This window comes from Tiliqua scincoides, chromosome 1, assembly GCF_035046505.1.
Source record: "Tiliqua scincoides isolate rTilSci1 chromosome 1, rTilSci1.hap2, whole genome shotgun sequence".
Taxonomy (NCBI): Eukaryota; Metazoa; Chordata; class Lepidosauria; order Squamata; family Scincidae; genus Tiliqua; species Tiliqua scincoides.
In genome coordinates this window covers 268,549,833-268,572,605 of record NC_089821.1, presented here as the reverse complement: position 1 = coordinate 268,572,605, position 22,773 = coordinate 268,549,833, and the positions used below count along the sequence as shown (strand labels likewise).

Sequence of the window (22,773 nt, the reverse complement as noted above, 5' to 3'; positions counted from 1 at the left end):
GCTTCTGTCCGTGTGCAGAGCTGGCCTAGTCACATTTGCAATGTCCATAAAGGAGGTCGCACCAGTGGAATGTGCATTCTGTCACACTTCTTTGATAGGATTGGGCTGACAGTCTAGAAATGCATTCATTAGGATCAACCACTACAATACAAAATTTTCAGGAAGCTTCTGAGTTCTCCAGAACTCTTCGTTTAGTCGGATGTTCAGAGAGAAAAAAGATCTATGGTAGCAGAACATAGTGTAAAAGATTGCAGTTTCCAAAAGTCTTAAGAAGGAGAATAGGAAGAATTAAGCAGACTTATGGTGATTAGACTCACTGAGTGAGCTTCTGGGATGAAGAAAATGAGACAATAATGGCTGTTTTCCCATCTGTAGTAAATATAAAACCTGGCAGTTATTATCACAAGCACTAATAGAAGCACACAGACCTCTTGTCAGGCGGAGAACAAACAAAAGAGAAACGAGGTAGTATTTATACAAGCAATGCTGGAGACTGGACTGAGTCAATTTACAGACGCTATGATCCATAATACTGAGGTGGGGGTAGGGGGGGTTTCAACCATTTCTTCTTCCTTTGTCTAAGCAGCCCTGCACTGAAAGCACCTCACACCCTTCAGAAGCTGATTCAAATTTGCACAAAATCTTCCTAACTCCATCTTGTGATTTTACAAAGTGCAGATTGTTGGGCAACCTACAACATGTCTCTGCTGTTCCTCTCTCCTTTGCTTATCCTCTAGTGCAGTGCTTCTCAAACTGTGGGTTGGGACCCACTAGGTGGGTCGTGAGCCAATTTCAGGTGGATCCCCATTCATTTCAATATTTTATTTTTAATATATGAGACTTGATGCTACCATAGCATGTGACTGCATTTGGGAAAATGTTACAGACCTGTACTTTTAACAGACTACTATGTATATGCTTTTAACAATGAAAGTAAATGGAACTTAGTCCTGAGTAAGTGTGGGTAGGATTGCAGCCTAGAATTGTTAAAAATTTCCCTGCTCGATGATGTCACTTCCAGTCATGACATCGCTTCTGGTGGGTCCCTACAAGATTCTTTTTCTAAAAAGTGGGACCCGATGCTAAATGTGTGAGAAACACTGCTCTAGCGCCTCATAAAGAATCCTATAGGATTTGAAAGATTGCCATTATTGGACGCCTTGTTACTTTTTGGCTGGCCCTACTAAAGGTGTGATGAATGCTCTGCTTTTTCTTCTACTTTGCTTTATTTTTGAACCCTCTTAACTCCCCAGAAGCTCCTCAGCAAGTTCAGCTGCCTAAAAACTTATAGGACCTGGTCCTGCAGCAACCTTTGTTAGAAATGCCTTTATCAGCCAGCCCTAGGCATTTGTGAATTCAAAGACATTCTTCAGGTCTGGAGTAGTGAGTCCTCCATAGAGTGACCATTTGGATAGCCAAATCTTTCTATCTAGATCAGCTATTTTCAATTTTTTTCATCTTACAGCACCCTTACAATAATGCTAAAATTGTCAAAGCACACGATTAGTTTTTTGACAATTGACAAGGCACACTGCACTTCCAACTGGGGGCTCACACCCCCCAATGGCTCTACTAAATGACCTTCCCCCAAACACTTGCGGCACACTTGCAGACCATTCATGGTACACCAGTGTGCCACGCCACAGTGGTTGAAAATCACCACCAGATAAAGGAATCTAGATAAAGAGATGGGATGGAGTGGCCAGGTGGACTCCAGTACCCCAGTCAGGTTAATGGTATGACATCATCAAACCAAAGTTACTTGAGGTCAAGCACAAGAATGCTCTGTGTGTTTTCTGTCAGGTCTGCTGTGAAATCTAATGTTGCCTTGAGGAAGGCACATCCACTTCCTTTCCCCCCTTTCCCCATTCAGTTTAATATCCTTCCTTTTAGATTTTTAATAAACTACTTACAGTTTGACTCTTTGCTTTCCCAATCCATGTTCACAGGTAATTCAGAAGGTTGCATCTGACAGCCCTCACAGACGCTACTGTGATTTTGATTTTTAATAAGGCCTTCCAGGGTTCAGTGCATTCCTGGGAGGGGGGATTAGGCAGCCACGCCCCACCTGACCACTGTAACCTGGTATGGTTGCAGCAGATAGAAATCAAATTAGCAGCAGCCGCGCTCCCCTCCCCATTAAGCTGCTGATCCTATAAAAAAAGAAACCAGGGAGCAGGAAGATGTTTTGTGCTGTAGCCACCAGGAACTACTCTCCTCAGTCAGCCTGCTTTTTCCCTGTATGATTCCTGACAAAAGGCATTTCTTTACTTTGGATTGTGCCTTTTCTTCTACTGAATTGCAGGGCCAACTATCACTTTGGTTTTTATTTTATTTTGGGTTTTATGGCTTTGCAGTTGTTTAGAGATACTGCACCATGCTGATCTAGCCTGATGAAGGGTTCTAATAAAGGACTAGATCGTGGCTTTTGGATTTTTTTTCCCAACGGACCAACTTGTTTACTCTTTAACTTGGCAAAGAGGCAACTTTGAAGTAGTGGTTCTCTTATATTTAGCAAAGAAAGAGCAACTGCCCTTACTCACTCCAATATAGTATAGTCCTCTGCACTTTTGCTGGTGCACGCATGTGTGTGTTAAGATTATGAGCCCTTTTGGAACAGGGAAGCATCTGCTAATTTTGTTTACTGTGTAAACTCGTGTACAAACTATTTTGTTGAAAAACAGTATATAAATATTCATCAGCAATGAAATATAAATATTTCCAGCGACGTGGAGAGGGGGAATTTGCTGCATGGGTAACAGCCTATCCTCCAGACCTTCTTTACCCAGGCTTCGCGCACTGGAGAGGACACTCCAACTTCGCCATACGGCGTCGGCACAACACGGGAAGCAGCAGTTTACCGGTTATAAGTCTTCTCTCGATTGGCGTAGAGCGTGACGCCAGGGGCTGCTTCCGACAGTGGGAGAGATCATTGCATCTCATTGGGCAGCTACCACCCACCTTAAGCTGGGCAGTCCCCAGTCAGTAAGGTGCTGCCTCGCTACGGTCCGTTAACCTCACGGGGTGAGTGGGGTTTAGGGTGAAAACCGACAAGCGGATCGACAACTCTGCACCATGCAACAGAAAACAGAAAACTCCTGCCCTAAAGCTGGGCACCTGGAACGTTAGGACAATGACACCTGGCTTCTATGATGACCTGCAAGAAATAGACGACGCACGCAAAACAGCTGTCATCGACATGGAGCTGAGCAGACTGCAGATGGACATCGTCGCCCTTCAAGAGACGAGGCTTCCAGATTCTGGATCTGTCAAGGAGAGAAATTTCTCATTTTTCTGGCAGGGAAAACCACCAAACGAAACCAGGGAACATGGTGTTGGTTTTGCAGTCAGAAATTCCCTGCTGAAGTCCATCATCCCACCTACTGTGGGAAGTGAAAGAATTTTGTCCCTGCAGCTTCAGTCATCAGCAGGACCTGTCACTATCATCAGTGCTTATGCACCGACTTTGTCGTCTCCAGCAGAAGCCAAAGACAAATTCTATGATGACCTGGCCACCACTATCAAGAAGATCCCCGTAAAAGAGCCATTGTTCATCCTCGGCGATTTCAATGCTAGAGTTGGTGCTGATAACAGTTCGTGGCCCACTTGCTTAGGTTAGTTCGGCATTGGGAAGATGAACGAGAATGGCCAACGCCTGCTAGAGTTTTGCTGTCATCACGGACTCTGTGTCAGCAATACGTTCTTCAACACGAAGCCCCAACATAGAGTCTCTTGGAGATACCCAAGATCAAAGCACTGGCACCAGCTCGACCTGATTCTCACCAGACGCTCCAGCCTTCCCAGCACCAAGATCACACACAGCTATCAGAGTGCTGCCTGTGACACTGACCACTCCCTGGTGTGCAGCAGAGTGAAACTGCAAACAAAGCGACTGTATCACACGAAAAAGGAAGGAAGACCTCGCATTGATACCAGCAAGACTCGGGATCAGAGAAAAGTGGAGGAATTTGCACGAGCACTTGAGGAATCTCTTCCAGGCCTGGTCAATGCAAACGCATCCAACAGATGGGAACATTTCAAGAATGCCGTTTACAACACCGCCTTGTCCATATTTGGCAAGAAGACCAACAAGACGGCAGACTGGTTTGAAGCCCACTCTGAGTTGACACCAGTCATTGAGGAAAAGAGGAGAGCTCAAGCAGCACACAAGGCCTGTCCCAGTGAGCGCAACCTGCAGGTCCTCCGAGCTGCTCGCAGCAAAGTCCAGCAGACTGCCAGGAGATGTGCTAACGACTACTGGCTTCAGCTCTGCTCCCAGATACAGGTAGCAGCTGACACAGGCAACATCAAGGGGATGTATGACGGTATCAAGCAGGCCCTAGGTCCAACATAGAAGAAAATTGCCCCTCTGAAGTCTGCCACAGGCGAGGTCATCCAGAATCGGGCGCAGCAGATGGAACGCTGGGTGCAGCACTACTCTGAGCTATATTCCAGAGAAAATGTAGTCACCGAAGAAGCACTGAACAACATTGAGTACCTGCCTTTGCTGGAGGAGCTTGACAGTGAACCAACCCTAGAAGAACTTCACGTGGCCCTGGACTCCCTTGCCTTTGGCAAGGCACCTGGAAAAGACAGCATCCCTGCTGAAGTCCTAAAGTGCTGCAAAGAGATCATCGCTACTGAGCTGCATGAAATCCTCTGTCTCTGCTGGAGAGAAGGTGAAGTACCTCAAGACATGAGGGATGCAAACATCATCATGCTGTACAAGAACAAAGGTGACAGGGGTGACTGCAACAACTACCGTGGCATCTCTCTCCTTAGCGTTGTAGGAAAGTTGTTTGCCCGAGTTGCACTAAAGAGGCTCCAGGTACTTGCAGAGAGCGTTTATCCAGAATCACAGTGCGGATTCCGAGCCAGCAGGTCCACCACTGATATGGTGTTCTCCCTTAGACAACTGCAGGAGAAATGCAGGGAACAACGACAGCCACTCTTTATAGCCTTCATAGATCTCACGAAGGCTTTCGACCTGGTCAGCAGGGACGGCCTCTTCAAGATTCTCCCCAAGATCGGATGTCCACCCAGGCTCCTCAGCATCATCAGATCCTTCCACAAGGACACGAAGGGCACTGTTGTCTTTGATGGCTCCACATCAGACCCCTTTGACATCCGAAGCGGTGTGAAGCAGGGCTGTGTTCTTGCACCAACCTTGTTTGGGATTTTCTTCGCTGTCCTGCTGAAGCAGGCCTTTGGAACTGCAACAGAAGGCATCTATCTCCGGACCAGATCAGATGGAAAGCTCTTCAACCTCTCCAGACTGAGAGCAAAGTCCAAAGTCCAGCTGAAATGTCTTCGTGACTTCCTCTTTGCCGACGATGCAGCTGTCACTACCCACTCTGCCAAAGATCTCCAGCAGCTCATGGATCGTTTTAGCAAGGCCTGCCAAGATTTTGGACTGACGATCAGCCTAAAGAAAACACAGGTCATGGTTCAGGATGTGGACTCACCTCCCTGCATTACAATCTCTGCGCATGAACTGGAGGTTGTCCATGACTTTGTGTACCTTAGCTCAACAATCTCTGACACTCTTTCTCTCGATACTGAGCTAAACAAACGCATTGGTAAAGCAGCTACCACCTTTTCCAGACTCACAAAGAGAGTCTGGTCCAACAAGAAGCTGACAGAACATACCAAGATCCAGGTCTACAGAGCTTGCGTCCTGAGTACACTTCTGTACTGCAGCGAGTCATGGACTCTCCGCTCACAACAGGAGAGGAAACTGAACGCTTTCCACATGCGCTGCCTCCGACGCATTCTCGGCATCACCTGGCAGGACAAAGTTCCTAACAACACAGTCCTGGAACGAGCTGGAATCCGTAGCATGTATGCACTGCTGAAACAGAGACGCCTGCGTTGGCTCGGTCATGTCATGAGAATGGATGATGGCCGGATCCCAAAGGATCTCCTCTATGGTGCACTCGTGCAAGGAAAGCGCCCTACAGGTAGACCACAGCTGCGATACAAGGACATCTGCAAGAGGGATCTGAAGGCCTTAGGGATGGACCTCAACAAGTGGGAAACCCTGGCCTCTGAGCGGTCCGCTTGGAGGCAGGCTGTGCAGCATGGCCTTTCCCAGTTTGAAGAGACACTTTGCCAACAGTCTGAGGCAAAGAGGCAAAGAAGGAAGGCCCATAGCCAGGGAGACAGACCAGGGACATACTGCACTTGTTCCCGTTGTGGAAGGGATTGTCACTCCCGGATTGGCCTTTTCAGCCACACTAGACGCTGTTCCAGAACCACCTTTCAGAGCACGATACCATAGTCTTTCGAGACTGAAGGTTGCCAATACAATAAATATTCATCATCCTTATAATCTGTTCTTCCTCTTCTCGTGCAAGGAAAACACAAACACAAAGGAGTGGGAGCCACAAACCAGTACAGGTGGAACCTGTTTATCCACGGATTTTATATCCGTGAATCTGGCCCAACACAGGACCCCTGGACCCACATTGAGCCATAGTTGGCCTCACTTGAACCCTCTAAAGATGACTCTCCAGTTGCCTCTGGATGACTTTCTGAAACCCACAGAGGCCACATGTGTCCACCTGTGGCCTCTGCAGGCTTCAGAATGGTCCTTACAGGCAAAAAACTCTATTTTTTGTTTCTCTCAGGAAACCAGAAGTGATGGGAAGCTTTTATGCCTGGGAAGCTCCCAGATAGTGGATATGTGTGGCCTCTTTGGGCTTCAGAAAGCCCTACAGATGCAATCAGTGCAGAGCTCTGGTCTCCTTTGGAAAGTTTAAGGGGCCAAAACCATGGATTTCATTATCCATGGTTTTTGGTATCTAAGATGGGTCTGGCACGGATACTGAGGCCCCACCTGTACCCTTCCCCTCCCTGGCATTCTGTCCTTCTAAGAATGGTCCCTGTGGTGTTGTGGCCAGCTGGAGGGATAGTGATTGTGATAGAGGGCTGGGGTGATTGTGAATTCTCTTTATGCTCATTTCCCAGGCAAGCAGATCCAAAGATCAACTGGTACCCAATGACAATGCAAAATATGAATTTGCTAACTCCTGTTGTCCTTGTCTCAAAACTCTCTTCCCTTTTGCTTCTGCCACACACCTGCATTGGCAGAACCATCTCAGAGTCATCTTGTCAATAGACTAACCATTAAGGAAAATATTCCCAATTATTAACTTCCCTGTCTCATTGAGAAATGCCTGCTCATTATCCCTGATGGTTAGCAAAGATGGTCAGTCACCCAGCAGCTAGAACAGTATTAATGTATTACTAGTGGTGGGTTTCTTCTGTGATAACAAAATAAAAACACATAACACAGCTTTCTGCACTTCTCATTTTTGTAAAAAAGCAAAAAACCTGAAATATGTGATAAAATGAAACCATTCTCTAACACCTCTACATACATGTGGCTGCATCTGCTGACACTATACCATTTATATTACCTACCTAGTACACTTTTAAAGCAATTATCATTATAATTTATAAAAATGCACCCTTAGAATAAAAACACATAGCACCACTTTCTGTACCTCTAACTTTGGAAAACATTAAAATCCACAAAAAATAAAATCATTTTCACCCACCTCTCTCTCTCTCTCTCTCTCTCTCTCTCTCTCTCTCTCTCACACACACACACACACACACACACACACACACACACGTAGGTAGATGGACAGAAGATGGAGTTCATATTCAAAACTACATTTTCCATTACATTGTGATTCCTGGTGTGTTGCACAGGTGTACACTGGAGAGTGGAGGGAGAGAGAGACTGATCTCAGTCAGTGGAATGAGAGAGTAGGAAGAAGAGAGTTTGGGGGATTTCAGGGGAAGGGACATTCTTCTCTAACTCAGATTAAACTTCAGAGCATAGAAGAATTGGGAGGCTGTGTTTTGAGATTATCATTACAAGCCTCTGTGTCCCCTCTTTCAGAACCCAGAAATATGATTCTCCATGACATTGCTGGTTTCTCCTGCAGCCTTCAGTGCCACAGGAGCTTCTCTGCTCCTGCTTTAATTCATTGTAAAGCCACAGGAACCTGAATGGCCTTGGGGCTCCATTTGGCTTTTAGGAAGGGTGACAAATTTGAAGGCCAAGCAGCCATTCATCATTCAAACTCCAAAAAGCTGGGATCTACACCTGGTGCCACTCTGCTGTGTGATTTTGTGATATTTTTCATTTCAGCATGTTAATGTGTTTACATATGCTGTGTGAGGCCAGAGTAGCCCTGGTTTTATTTCATGCTGATCAGCTGATGGGATGGAATTGAAGAAAGACAGAGAAACCGTGCATTTCATCACAGCGTTGCACACTCCACTGAGAAACCTTGAGTGGCTTTTTAAAATTCATGAATAAAGATGCGGCACTTAAGCTGCAGATACAAGTGTAAATTTTGGTGGTCTGACTTTTTTCATCTCTTTTCCAAGTATCACATTGTTTTTCATGCGCTTTACCTTAACATCTGACCTTTAATGCTAGTGGGACCAGTACAACAAAAGATTATCAACTAAATCGGTGAATAAGAGCCACACAACAGGCCCTTCCCTACCAGCAGTTGCTGTAATTGGAAATCAGGTGGATTTTCCCATTTCCCATTTATTCTGTGAATTATAGTTCAGTCCCAGCAGGTCTTTTCAGTTCTTCAGAGCCATTCCAACCCCCACTAACTACAGTATCCCCACTCTTATTCTGCCAAATTTTAACTTTCTTCATTTAGCTAATATCAGTTATTCCGTCCAACTTTATTAATCTATAGACTGATATCAGAGCAGCCAAGTAGCAACAAAGATGGGGACTGAATCCTCCTAGGATCACTTGCTCTGATGCTCTCTGAAGCACCACCAGAAGTAGACCATACAGGAGCTTCCAAAGTTGGTGAGAGGTTTGGGATGGGTAGGGCTTTTTCAAGCGTTTGAAAGCAGGTGCACTGCATCTCTGCCCACTGGGCTGAGCCTCCTACCACCATTTAAAGCTCCCGTCGTGGTCTCACTGCCAGGGGGCTGGTGCCACATGTACCACCCAGCACCACTCGGTGCATACTGGTGGTACACGTGTCAGAGAACCCCTGTGCTAGAAGATCTCAATGCCAGCACCACTCAGAGTGGAAGAGGGCAGGCTGCCTTAGTTGCTCCTGAACTGTCATGGATCATCAGCATTCCCCATCTCCAGGGTATGTGGGTCTCAGCAGCTGCTTGGAGATGCTGACCCCTGGAACAAGCCCTCTTAAGATCAGGCTGCATGTCCAGATTCTGTTTCACTGACTCCAGCAGTTAGCATCAGTTTAAATTGAAATAAAAATTAGAGTTACTAAACTTCCCTCTCCTTCATGTTCGTTTTTAAACCTTCTGCCTAAGGATTTAAATAATAAAGCATTCAAACTGAAAAGTTGGCCATAATTTCTTTCTTTGCAGTTATGAAAATGAATAAACATGATTAGAGTCCAATTAAGTTTGTTAGTGACTCAATTTTTTTAATTTTTTTTTTAATTTCATAAGAAAGGAAAGTGTGCCCTTGACTTGCTTCCAAAGATTTTTCAGAGGATGAAATTGTTAATTGCTTGTCTTGTGTCTGTGCCAAATGGACAATCTGTTTCCAAATGGTAACTGGTTGCCCTTTTCACAGATACAAGCTTTATTAGAGGAAAAGAATAAGTAAAATAATAATTTCCGTGCCTTTGCAGATCACATCATTGAGCTGTTTTGTTTCCAGAGTCAGAGCCCAACCCTGGGCTCAATGCATTGGCTTACTGCCAGCGCACACTGTCACAAACGTGCCATAAGGCACGTTTGCGAGGCCTAACACCAGACCAGTGTCCATGCTAGCTGAGCGCTGGCTGGCGCTGGGCTAGTGCCGGGCGGGAACCTGGCCTCAACTGCTCGGCGGTCGCATGAACCACTGAGCTGCGGTAAGGTAAGTGGAGTTGGGGAGGAGGCGTTCTGGGAGGGGGGAGGAGGATGGAGGGCGGGGAGAGGGCAGGGAGGAGGCATGACGGGGAGGTGGGAGGTGGGGAGAGGGTGGGCAGGAGGCATATCAGGGGAAGGGAGTGGAGAGGGAGGGAGGTGGGGGGCACCTGACACAAATGCTCTTACTTCACCGCCGACCTTTAGCCAATTGCGGGGCTACTTCCCTTACCCGGGAGAAGGGGACGAATGTGCCGCCTGCAGCTACCGTTGGGTTGCAGGATGCAGCGGTAGCCATTTTCGCTGCAGCCGCACACCATGGGAGCTCAGGATTGGACTGTTAGTTTGCATTTGTAAGGGATTTGTAAGGGATGCATCCCTTTCTCTTCTTCTTAAACAGGTGTGCTAGTCACCTTGGCCATACTTTGAAGAAAAAATTGAATGTTTAGTCACACAATGAATCTGGTTGCACTTATAGAATATATTCCATTGAGTTGGAAAGAACTATATATGATAATGTGGTCTGAAGCCTAGAGGGATGTTTGTAGGCAGTGATGATGGCATGAGTCATCCAAATGAGCAACTTGCACTGTTGCTTCCTTGTACTTCTCTCGCCATCCATAACTGGGCTTCCTCAAAGTTCCTGAAATGATGCAGGAGTCTATGATGAATCTCATTCACAGATGGAAAGGCTGCTTCGGCCCTACTCCCTTGATGCTGTTAGAGCTCTGAGGAAGATGGGTTCTCCAAGCCCATCCCTCTCCCCAGCCTGTCCCAGGATGTGATAGGAAGAGGAGCAATCTTGGAGGCTGTACCTTCCTCAGATCACCTGATCACTAAGAAAGAGGCTTCTTCTGGTTGCCCCTTTCCCTAATCCTTGCACTGCTGGAGCTCCAAAGAAAGGGCCGTACCAGAGATAATTCCTTTTCATGAGCCAATCTAATATCTTCATGAGGTGTGTGCTTGTGCTTGCGTGCCTCTAAGGGGACACCCAGAACTGGCTTTGGGCTGAGACCCCACAAAGACTGGCTCCAACACTGCACCCATATCTTCAAGATATTTCTAACCCGCAATTTGGAATACTAAAAGTTGTGGTGATTGTGCATGCTTAAATCCAAATCATGTAACTCTTTGGGGGAGTGTTGGGATTCAGGTTCACATCACTATTGTTGCTCCAAACATACTGAAGGAAAGCATGCTGACCTGCAGCCAGGACGTCCACCAGTGTCATTGGATGACCGCTTCCATGAAGCAGTTGACTAGAGAAGCCATATCCCACCATACCAAAGGAGAAGTGTGGCCTGCAACTCTTCTTTTTGATTTACAACAACTTCATGAATTCATAAGCTTTCATTGGCTCACAGCCCTTATAATTCAAAGACTTCCTTCACATGCTGTTTGCTGTAAAGCAAATGCTCTGAGGATAAAAGTGAGAAGTAGAATGAGCCCTTATTGGAATGTGAATGGCCAGGCTGAAACTGTGTGGAAGATTTTGGTACTTATGTTTAGATATCGTATCGGAGCGCTCACATTAGAGTGAAAATGGCTGTTCCATTCCTCCCGGTGTCAGTTAGAATACCCCTGTGAATGGTTTATGTGTTGCCTTGATGCTCGCATTTGTACATGAATACCTGAATATTCTTCCTCATGCTGTCAGAAGCACTTTGAATTGCATCCATAGCATTGTTGCAAGGATGTAGTTTGTTTTCAGATACCAGTCTTCTTCCTGTCCCCATGCACGGCTAAACTGTGACAAGGAACTAATTTTAGACAGGGGACCAGAAAGAGCATGGTGATGCATTTATTTATTAGATTTATACCTTGCTTGGTCCTCAAATGATCCACAAGTTCCTCAAATGGCTTACAAATTTTAAAAATACAATTTTGCCTATTGCTTATATCTACCCCCCCACACACACACACACCTTCCTGTAAGCACAATCCTAATGCTGCCGTAAAGCACATTCACGACTTGTACCGACTTCTAAGTGTCATGAACGTGCCGTAAAGCACGTTCACAACTACTCGGGGGCAAGCTAGGCCAGCGCATGCTCCGACCTGCTCTGAGACAGGGTGAGTTTGTGCTGGACTGCCTAGGACAGTGTTCTCATACATTTACCACCAGGACCCACTTTATAGAATGAGAATCAACTGTTACCCTGCACATGCCCAATCTCGTCTGATCTCGGAAGCTAAGCAAGGTCAGGCCTGGTTAGTACTTGGATGGGAGACCGCCTGGGAATACCAGGTGCTGTAGGCTTATACCATAGTCTTTCGAGATTGAAGGTTGCCAACCAACAATGCGTCAGGACCCACCAGAAGTGATACCATGACTGGAAGTGACATAATCAAGCAGGAAAATTTTAAACAATCCTAGGCTGCAACCCTACCCACACTTACCTAGGAGTAAGTCCCATTTACGAACATTGTTAAAAGAATATACATAGTAGCTTCTTAAGAAGAGGTCTGTAACATTTCCCCAAATGCAGACACATACCATGGTAGCATCAAGTCTCATAGATTAAAAATAAAATATTGGAATGAATGGGGAGCCACCTGAAATTGGCTCACGATCCACCTAGTGGGTGCCAACCCACAGTCTGAGAAACACTGGCCTAGGACATTTCTCAGAGTAAGGGAAATGAAATTCCCTTTCTCTGAGTTGCACCAAAACTGTGCTGGATACAGTGCAGGCCAGTCAGCCTTCCTGTTCCAGCACAGGTTAGGATTATGCCCTGTGTGCATTAGAGCATATCTCCACCACAGACTTGTACTGACTTACCATAATGTTGTCTTCTCAGGGGACCCTGAAAGTTGCAATTCTATGAGTTCACCCTGCATCAGGTGCTTGTGCATCTCCTGGAGAGGACAGATGAAATACCCTGTATATGTACGTAGATGATCCAGGTTCAGGACCCACAACTAGAAAGGCAGTCAACCTAATGACATAGGAAATGGCTTCTACTGAGCCAGACCATTAGTCCGTTCAGTTCAATACTGACTGCACTGATGGACAGCTGCTCTCCCGGGGAATTCCCAGCTCTACCTGGAGTTACCAGGAATCAAACTAGGGACCTTCTACATGGACAGCAAGTGTTCTACCCTAAGGTATAGCTCTTTACAGCCTGAAGACGTAGCAACAGGAGAAGGTCAGTCACCACCAAATAGGCAGTATGCAGAAGGTGAATCAGGGTGGCAGCTACGTGCAACCTGACATCAACTCAGTCTTCTGATTGCAGATCATTACACAAATTGTAGTACTGGCCAGAGACTGGGGCTTGATAAGTCCCTGTAAAACTCTGTAGCCTCCTTCCAGACAGCTGCATTAGTGGTGACCGAGTGCAGAGAATAATAGTTCAGTGCCGCAGTGGTAGAGTGGGTAAAGCACCCAGGTTCAGCAGCAGTGGCTCGCTGATGGACTGCTGGTGTCTGCTACTGAGTGCCACTGCAGAAAGCAACAGTTTCCAAACCTCCAGTCACACCCCAACCAAAGGTCCAGTGGATGTTCCTGAAGGTTGTGGGCAGTAGCGTTCCCTGTAAGGTGTGGGGGCACTTGGCCAGAACTGAGGCCCCATGCAGCTTCCCTCTCTGTATTCCACTGTGTTATCTTCTTCTTCTTCATCATCATCATGTACCAACTCTATGGGTACTTAAGGTTGTGGTCAAAAAAAAGTTTGGGAAATGCTGGCATAAAGGAAGGGAAACCCAGTGTCCTAGATGGGCTGGGTATTGTAAGGTGGCCATAGAGAAATGGGAGGAGGTGGGTCACCACTTTAGCACCAAAGAGGACCCAGGCTGCTGTGTGAGTATCAATCCTAATGCTTCTACTGCTGCCTTGTGACATTCTCCAGTTAAGATATCCACTTGGAACAGTGCTCAGCACTGGAAGTTGTTAAACCACAAGCAAACCACTGCACATGTTAGTTCTTGGTTTAAGGGAGAAACAGAATACATCAAGCAGCATCTCTAATTGGTTATGTTGAAAAAATTCAAGTTAGGAGTTTTGGAATAGACTCATATCCATCCTCCCATCCCCCACATACAATTGGGCTGCCCAGTGTTTACAAGCAACTTGGAGTCAGGGACATTTGTTTGAGAATTTCTTTCCCACATTCAGTTTCAGCAGTAGAAATTCAGACAATTTTCAAGTTAATTCTCTTCTGGCACGTCTCTGTCTTCTGTTTTCGTCACAGTCACAGCTAATTATATCCATTTGTTTCTTCTGCTTTTAGGTTGATTTCAAATACTGGCATCAGGTTTTTACCTGCCGTTAACCACATATACTCCACTCTGAAGGTTGTGCTGTAAGTTGATACTGAATTCATCTAACAATTTGTTTTTTGAGAACATTTCCTGGATAAAAAAGAAAGTAGAAGCACAATTTAAAATTAAATTCACGCATACTAGAGTGGCAACAAACCTCTGGGGGGAGGGGAATTGAACCAAAGTTTCTAACTTAAAATTTGCATTCAAATAGCCAAATTTAAAAAAACAGGCATCCCAATCCTATGCTGTCATGCAGGACAGCTATGCTGAAATGGCTGCTGCTGTATCCCATGGGGTCAAAGCAGCAGCCAGAGATTTCCTTGTGAAAGGGAACATTGGTTCAGTTATTTCTTGTAGAACCAGTGGCTCTGCTGGATCTACTTGGATCTGTGCCAGTTACTTAGCTGGCACAGAACCGAGCAGGCCCTTGAGCGGCTCCATGACTCAGGAGGAGGGGTAGGATTTGATGGCAGCCTCTGCCATTGTCTCCACCCTCTTCTTGGCCAAATCTGCTCTCCACCCAGTTTTGCCCCCTCCTTGCCTTTTCTCCACCTTCCCCACACCCCAAAACGTTTTCCCATTGCCCAGTGGGGACACTCACTAGCCAGCGCTCCTCTTCTGCGCAGAGGCCCAGCGTGGTGCTAGCCTCTCACTGGTGGTGCATGCTCCCTGCCAGTGGCGAAGTGCCTCACGACACTTGCATGACAGCCATTGCCAGGGAATCACACAGACCATTGGCACTGCCCCAGCATATGATTGGGCTCTTACTTTCCAAATTCCAAATTTGACTTTTAGGTTTCTGGGGAACTTGGTTTGGATTGGAGTTTTGGCATGCACATGTCTACAGGTTTGGCACAAAGTATGATTTGCAGGCAAAAAGAGGAAGTGTTTGGACTTCGGGTATCAATATTGATATTCCCATGGAAACAGACTTATGGAATATTTGAATCCAAATGAAAGAGAATATTGCTTTTTGTGTAAATTGGTCAGGACTTCCAAAGAGCTAAAATGATTCCACTTCAGATCAGTGGCATAGCTAGGGGGTGCAGGGGGTAGCAGTTGCACCGGGCATCAAGCTTTAGGGGGGCAACAAGCTGAACTTTACACTAGTGACCAAAATTGTGAAAATCTTGATAGGAATGAATAATACCATCATGTTGTATATCATTGGAAAGGTAATTTAATGCAGAGTGCAATGAAACAAATGGCACTGGAATATCTGTTTTATATCAAACGTTATGGCCAATTGACCAGAAAATGAAAACACAACTGACTTGTGGAACAAAAAGTAGATTTGCTTAACTCCAAACTGACCTATGAGACTGTTTGTTCTGAGTGCCAGTGAGATATTATTATGATACAGCATGGAACCAATAACTTTTTATTTATTTAATTAATGAAATTTGATTTTGTCATGCAGGGGGGCTACAAGATCTTCTTGGTTGCAGATAGATGCCTTAGCTATGCCACTAACTGGGGGGAGGTAGCAGAGCAAGTGGGTGGTGAGCTGCTAGGGGGGAGGAGGTGGGTTCCTCCCAATTTTCACTTTTTAGAAAGCTTAGGTATGATGTCATTTCTGGTTGTGTCATCACTTCCAGGGCAACATTTTGAGCTTGGCACCAGGCTACATGATCATTAGCTATGCCACTGCTTCAGGTTAAGGGTAATTTGGAAAATATTATTATTATTATTATTATTATTATTATTATTATTATTATTATTATTATTATTATTATTAACATAATAATAAGCTGTAAAATAGGCTGTAAAACTCCCACTGTTCAAATAGGCTGACTCCATTTCAAGTCCTTGATGGTAATTCCTGAGGCAGTCCACAACGTAGGCAGTCTGATGAATGCAACGAACAGCCTACTCTTAACCTGCACTGGAATAGTCAGGCCAACTGGAATGTGCCATGTCCAGCACAAGTTAAGAAGTGGTTGCTGCATAACTTGGGGGGGGGGGATAAATTTCCCTTTACCTTGTGTCATACAGCAGCCACCCCAATTGGACTGTGGGGTGACTGTGGGGAAATCTCTGCCGCAGAACCAAACAGCCCAGTATAATGTCAGTCTGGCTGGGAGGGGGGTTAGGATCCAGCCTAAATTGCCCCACCCAGTCCACCCACCAGAGCCAGGAAGGTGGGCACCACCATCTTGAATAGTGGGAGATTTTGCGCACTCCAAGATGATGGTAGCCAGGAGAGCCAGGAAGACGCAGCCAAGAGGGATATCCCATAGCGCCATTAGGCATTGTGGTGCAGAGTTTGGGAACCACTGGGTTTAAAGGTGTGCAGAAAGAAAGAAAGAAAGAAAGAAAGAAAGAAAGAAAGAAAGAAAGAAAGAAAGAAAGAAAGAAAGAAAGAAAGAAAGAAAGAAAGAAAGAGTTATGTGTGATGTGTTTTCAGCATAGCACTGAAAAGATGTATTATAATTTTTTAAAATTGTACATGATTTATTTTTAATCACAGTGATATCCAAGACAACATAAATATACGCAAAATTGAAAAAAATTCTTTCCTGGGCCTCAGTTCTGATCGTGTTGATATGTAAGTAACAAGTCTAATACATATAACACTTGTGTCTCTGTGTTGATCCACACATGGTAGCCTTCCATAACTTTCAACAACATTATTATGTATATTTGATGAAGTGCTTAAATCCTGTAAATGCTGTTGTATAATGATTACAAATATAGAAATATCTGGAAACACACCTCAGATGTACACTTTAATTCATAGCTCAGACACCAAATACATTCACTCACATAAACTAACAGTTGACCCACTGCAATAATGCCACCTACTCACCTGCTCTGCTAAACCCATAACCATCAACTGCACACAAAATCCCTGCCTAACACTAGGCTTAGCTTTCAGGGGCAGTTTTTAAAAAAAAATTCACAGGAACTGGAATTTTGGTAGAAATTCCATAACTCCTCAACAACTAAGGGCACCATCATATCTTGTGCTGGAACAGGCAAGCCAGGAGACTTGCGCTGTATCCAGCGTGAGAGAAGGCTCCATAGTGGCTCAGCCGAAGGTGAGGGGAAACTCTTCCCCTTACCCCCAGGTAAGTCACTGCAGCCCCCATGGATCTCCTCGGACTTGCACCACCTCTTGAGGTGGCACAAGTCCAAGGAGAGCGAAGCAGCTTGAAGCCACTCCGTGCTGTTCAGGAACGGGGGTTGGGATCTGGCATAACAGCTAGGTCCCAACCCTGCCTCCTGCTCCCCACCCACCATCAAACATGTTTGCACTGACCTGGGAGTCAGTTGGGTCGGTGCAGAGGCCCACACTGGCTCAGCAGAGCCACATCTGAACCCTGCACTGGCTGGAGACCATGAGTTTGTGCTGAGCGGCAAGGGGGTGGGGGAGGGTGATGGGAGGGTGTTCCAAGTGTTAGAAAGGGTGTGTTTTGGGGCTGAATGTGGGGAGAATCCAGCCCAGGAGGGGCTGGGAGTGATGGCAGCAGCACATGCCAAATCCTAACATCCACACCTGGCCCAGGCAACCTTATAGGCTACTTGGATTTGCGCCAGCTAAATAGCTGGTGTAGATCTAAGTAGCCCCTTAAGGCAGTTTGGGGCTTGACACAGAGTAAGGGGGAAAATATCCCCTTACTCCAAGGTGACCGCCAGCAACTTACCAACCTGTGGTAGATACTTTATTTTATTTTCTTCATGTTCATCAGAGTTGGAAAACCAAAAGGGCAAAAGCACAACTTTTCTGCCAATCTGAATATTCTGAACTTTAATGTGATACCTCATTCATCCTTCCACAACAGTAGTAAGTGTCCTAAAAGATTATCCAAAGCTGGCTCTCCCATAGATGCAGTTATCTTAACAATACAGGATTACAAGGCTAGCAGGCAGGGTATGTTGGTGTCCCACAATTTTGTTTAGCCAAATATGTACTCAGTATATGATCAAAACAATCCTATATCATCCAACATTTCACAGGAGAAAATGAAACGCATACTTAACTGCTTCTGCCACACCCCATTGTCTCATCAATGGTCACTGACTGAGGGGTCTTCCCCCCACACTGCCTCATTAGATAGTGCAGAAGTTCCTCTTTGCCTGCTCTGTTTTGTATTAGTTTACTCCAAAATAGCTTGCCTCTGTGCAGTGGTTTTTGCAGCTGGGTGTGTAAGTGGACAAACTGTAATCATTCCTTATAAAAAATTAAAGATGAGTAATAGACCATTTGAAATCAATGGAGCAAGTTATATTTTTTAGCAAATAGAATGTAGAAAAATTATATCTTTTAATAGAAATCTGACACACTCAGCAACATTTTATGTATTTATTTTAAAACATTTACACCCTGTCTTTCCACCACAATTTTTAGAGGCATCCAAAGTGGCTCTTATCAAGACATAGTCAAAACAACAACACCAACTGGATAGGCAGTGATGCAAGTGAAACAGTGCACTGACACATATAACGCACATGGGAAGGGGGCAGAGAGCTTTCACTTTTGCCTTAAGGCAATAAGTCTCCCATTAGGTCCAAGCTCAGAGAATGTCCTTTTATTTGCATCTGAATATGGAAGCTTTCGATCTCCTCCTCTCAAGTGTGAAGGAGAAGGGGAATCTAGGTGTCTGATCCATTGCCCTCCTCCACTCTGCTCACACACATAATGCTAAACTGTTTGACATGTTTATGATGTTAGGTGGTCTGGAACTAAAGAAACGTCTTAATGAAATGAAATGAAACAAATAGCCATGATTTGGTAGCACCTGTGGCGTAGCTAGAGGGGGTGCAACGTTTTGCAGGGCACCTCACCGCAGCGCATCACAGCAGCCCCTCCTCCTCCCCTTCAGAGCCATTCTGGGTGGGGGGAGCAAAATGGAAGGGTACACTTCTGTTTTGTTTAACCCTCCCCCCCCCGGTCTGGAACAGTTCCAAAGGAGAGGGCCCACTTGCATGCTGTGGTGAGGCGCCCTGCAAAACTTAGTGCTTTGCACCCCTTCTAGCTATGCCACTGGGCAGTACATGCAGTCTTCACAGTCGTGCACATGTTATCTATGTGCATGTTGGGAAGAGTCAGTGTATGTGCCACCCCCTCCCACTCCTGTAACTTTTAGAGAACATGGGAAGGGTCTGAAAAACCTGCAGTGCACGTATGTCCATATTAAATATTGCAACCGTATCTCCGGAACTCAAAATAGGGATAGGTTTACTAGAGATAAGTACCATAAAATATGGACTGTCCCTGGGAGATAGAGACAGCTGGTGCATGTGCTGTAAAAATCACTACACTTTTCAGCTTCAGTCTGTCTCTGAATTCAGTCTCTCTTCCCACAGCATTTTCCATGTTTTGTTTTCTACCTTCGTGGCATTTTGTTCCCTTTTTATCATCTTCTTACTCCCTGAGCCTATGCTGTATGTCCGGCATTTCTTTTGATACAGTGTCCGTGGTGGGAGCTGTTTCCACACCACCTTTCCAACTGAATCGGTGCCACAGCCATGAAAACAGTTCTGATGTCAGACAAACTGGATTCTTCTCCCTTTCCGAGTTTTAACATTCAGCAGCCTCTTGCACTCTCAGTCTCTCTCTTTTCTTTTAAGCATCGCAACACGGAGCAAATTTAAAAATTAATGATGCCCAGGATAGTCTCTCTTTACAGTTGCCAAGACAGTCCCACATCATTCAAGTGGTGCTTTAAGGACAGCAGGACTTCTTCATATTTCCAGTTGGCTGCAGACACTCCATTATTCAGACAAACAAGGGGTAGAGAGGAGGATAATCTGAGGCACTTATGCATAATATTAATATATCGTTACAGGCTACTTCATGGTGCTGTGTCGTGCCGTGCGCTTAGAAGCATTCTCATTGTGCAGGAATAATCGTGTTTCTTAATGAACCACCAGGCATCTTTGAGTCTTTTTTTCTTTTTCTTTTTTTGGTAGAGTGGGCATATCTGATTATGTACAAAGCAGATGCCTGCTTTCCATTATTACCATGATGATGGTCATAATTTGTTTTTGTCATTATGGAAGTTTCCACAACTCTTGTTTGCAGGCTATAAATTATGTTCAGGGAGATGCTGAACTGCCATTCAGCTCTATGTTCTGACTTAATCTGTGCCAATATGATTCTTCCCAAAGCCCCACATCCTGCCAAATCACTCTATATTCTTAGTTCCAATTCTTATGGAACCTGAGTGATGGGGCTGATGGTTCCTGATCACTGCATTCCATACCATTGCAGTTATGTATTAAATGACCACTTTAGGTGAACATTTCCCTCTCTGCCTTTGCTCTGTGGCTCTAGGACTCAAGGGTAATACTGAAAGCTAACTAAATCCTTCTGTCAATGCAACTGTGATACCAGAGCATGCTCTGCATCCTATGGGGGGGGGTCTGCCACAGGCGAGGTCATCCAGGATCGGGCGCAGCAGATGGAACGCTGGGTGCAGCACTACTCTGAGCTATATTCCAGAGAAAATGTAGTCACCGAAGAAGCACTGAACAACATTGAGTGCCTGCCTGTGCTGGAAGAGCTTGACAGTGAACCAACCCTAGAAGAACTTCACGTGGCCCTGGACTCCCTTGCCTTTGGCAAGGCACCTGGAAAAGACAGCATCCCTGCTGAAGTCCTAAAATGCTGCAAAGAGATCATCGTCACTGAGCTGCATGAAATCCTCTGTCTCTGCTGGAGAGAAGGTGGAGTACCTCAAGACATGAGGGATGCAAACATCATCACGCTGTACAAGAACAAAGGTGACAGGGGTGACTGCAACAACTACCGCGGCATCTCTCTCCTTAGCGTTGTAGGAAAGCTGTTTGCCCGAGTTGTACTAAAGAGGCTCCAGGTACTTGCAGAGAGCGTCTATCCAGAATCGCAGTGTGGATTCCGAGCCAACAGGTCCACCACTGATATGGTATTCTCCCTTAGACAACTGCAGGAGAAATGCAGGGAACAACGACAGCCACTCTTTATAGCCTTCATAGATCTCACAAAGGCTTTCGACCTGGTCAGCAGAGACGGCCTCTTCAAGATTCTCCCCAAGATTGGATGTCCACCCAGGCTCCTCAGCATCATCAGATCTTTCCACAAGGACATGAAGGGCACTGTTGTCTTCGATGGCTCCACATCAGACCCTTTTGACATCCGAAGCGGAGTGAAGCAGGGCTGTGTTCTTGCACCAACCTTGTTTGGGATTTTCTTCGCTGTCCTGCTGAAGCAGGCCTTTGGAACTGCAACAGAAGGCATCTATCACCGGACCAGATCAGACGGAAAGCTCTTCAACCTCTCCAGGTTGAGAGCAAAGTCCAAAGTCCAGCTGAAATGTCTGCGTGACTTCCTCTTTGCCGACGATGCAGCTGTCACTACCCACTCTGCCAAAGATCTCCAGCAGCTCATGGATCGTTTTAGCAAAGCCTGCCAAGATTTTGGACTGACAATCAGCCTGAAGAAAACACAGGTCATGGTTCAGGATGTGGATTCACCTCCCTGCATTACAATCTCTGAGCATGAACTGGAGGTTGTCCATGACTTTGTGTACCTTGGCTCAACGATCTCCGACACTCTTTCTCTCGATACCGAGCTAAACAAGCGCATCGGTAAAGCAGCTACCATGTTTTCCAGACTCACAAAGAGAGTCTGGTCCAACAAGAAGCTGACGGAACATACCAAGATCCAGGTCTACAGAGCTTGCGTCCTGAGTACACTTCTGTACTGCAGCGAGTCATGGACTCTTCGCTCACAACAGGAGAGGAAACTGAGCGCTTTCCACATGCGCTGCCTCCGACGCATCCTCGGCATCACCTGGCAGGACAAAGTTCTAAACAACACAGTCCTGGAACGTGCTGGAATCCCTAGCATGTATTCACTGCTGAAACAGAGACGCCTGCGTTGGCTTGGTCATGTCGTGAGAATGGATGATAGCCGGATCCCAAAGAATCTCCTCTATGGAGAACTCGTGCAAGGAAAGCGCCCTACAGGTAGACCACAGCTGCGATACAAGGACATCTGCAAGAGGGATCTGAAGGCCTTAGGGATGGACCTCAACAAGTGGGAAACCCTGGCCTCTGAGCGGCCCGCTTGGAGGCAGGCTGTGCAGCATGGCCTTTCCCAGTTTGAAGAGACACTTTGCCAACAGTCTGAGGCAAAGAGGCAAAGAAGGAAGGCCCATAGCCAGGGAGACAGACCAGCGACAGACTGCACTTGTTCCCGGTGTGGAAGGGATTGTCACTCCCGGATTGGCCTTTTCAGCCACACTAGACGCTGTGTCAGAACCACCTTTCAGAGCGCGATACCATAGTCTTTCAAGACTGAAGGTTGCCAATAATAGGTGAACATTTCCCTCTCTGCCTTTGCTCTGTGGCTCTAGGACTCAAGGGTAATACTGAAAGCTAACTAAATCCTTCTGTCAATGCAACTGTGATACCAGAGCATGCTCTGCATCCTATGGGGGGGGGGTCCCAGAGGTCTCCTCTGGTTAACAGAACATTTCTTTGGTCTGGGCCCTAAGTTTCTGAATCTCTTTCAATCTGATTTCCAGTTCAGTTTTGAGACTAAAATCGCTTTGGTCAGGCTGATGGATAAACTGGAGAAAGAACCTTTTTCTGCAGTGATGTACAAATTATAGAACTCTCTCCTGGTATTCACTTGGTGCC

The 22,773-nt window shown here is 45.9% G+C and overlaps 1 protein-coding gene across 1 annotated transcript in view; it reads left to right on the top strand.

Moving 5' to 3' along the window:
* Positions 1 to 22,773, top strand: part of LOC136636690 (follicle-stimulating hormone receptor-like) — a 101,532-nt gene that overhangs the window by 55,587 nt on the left and 23,172 nt on the right. Inside the window, exons 5-6 of the mRNA XM_066611896.1 lie at positions 14,112 to 14,183; positions 16,616 to 16,693. Coding sequence (XP_066467993.1) covers positions 14,112 to 14,183; positions 16,616 to 16,693 — 150 coding nt within the window. The remainder of the gene's footprint in view (positions 1 to 14,111; positions 14,184 to 16,615; positions 16,694 to 22,773) is intronic.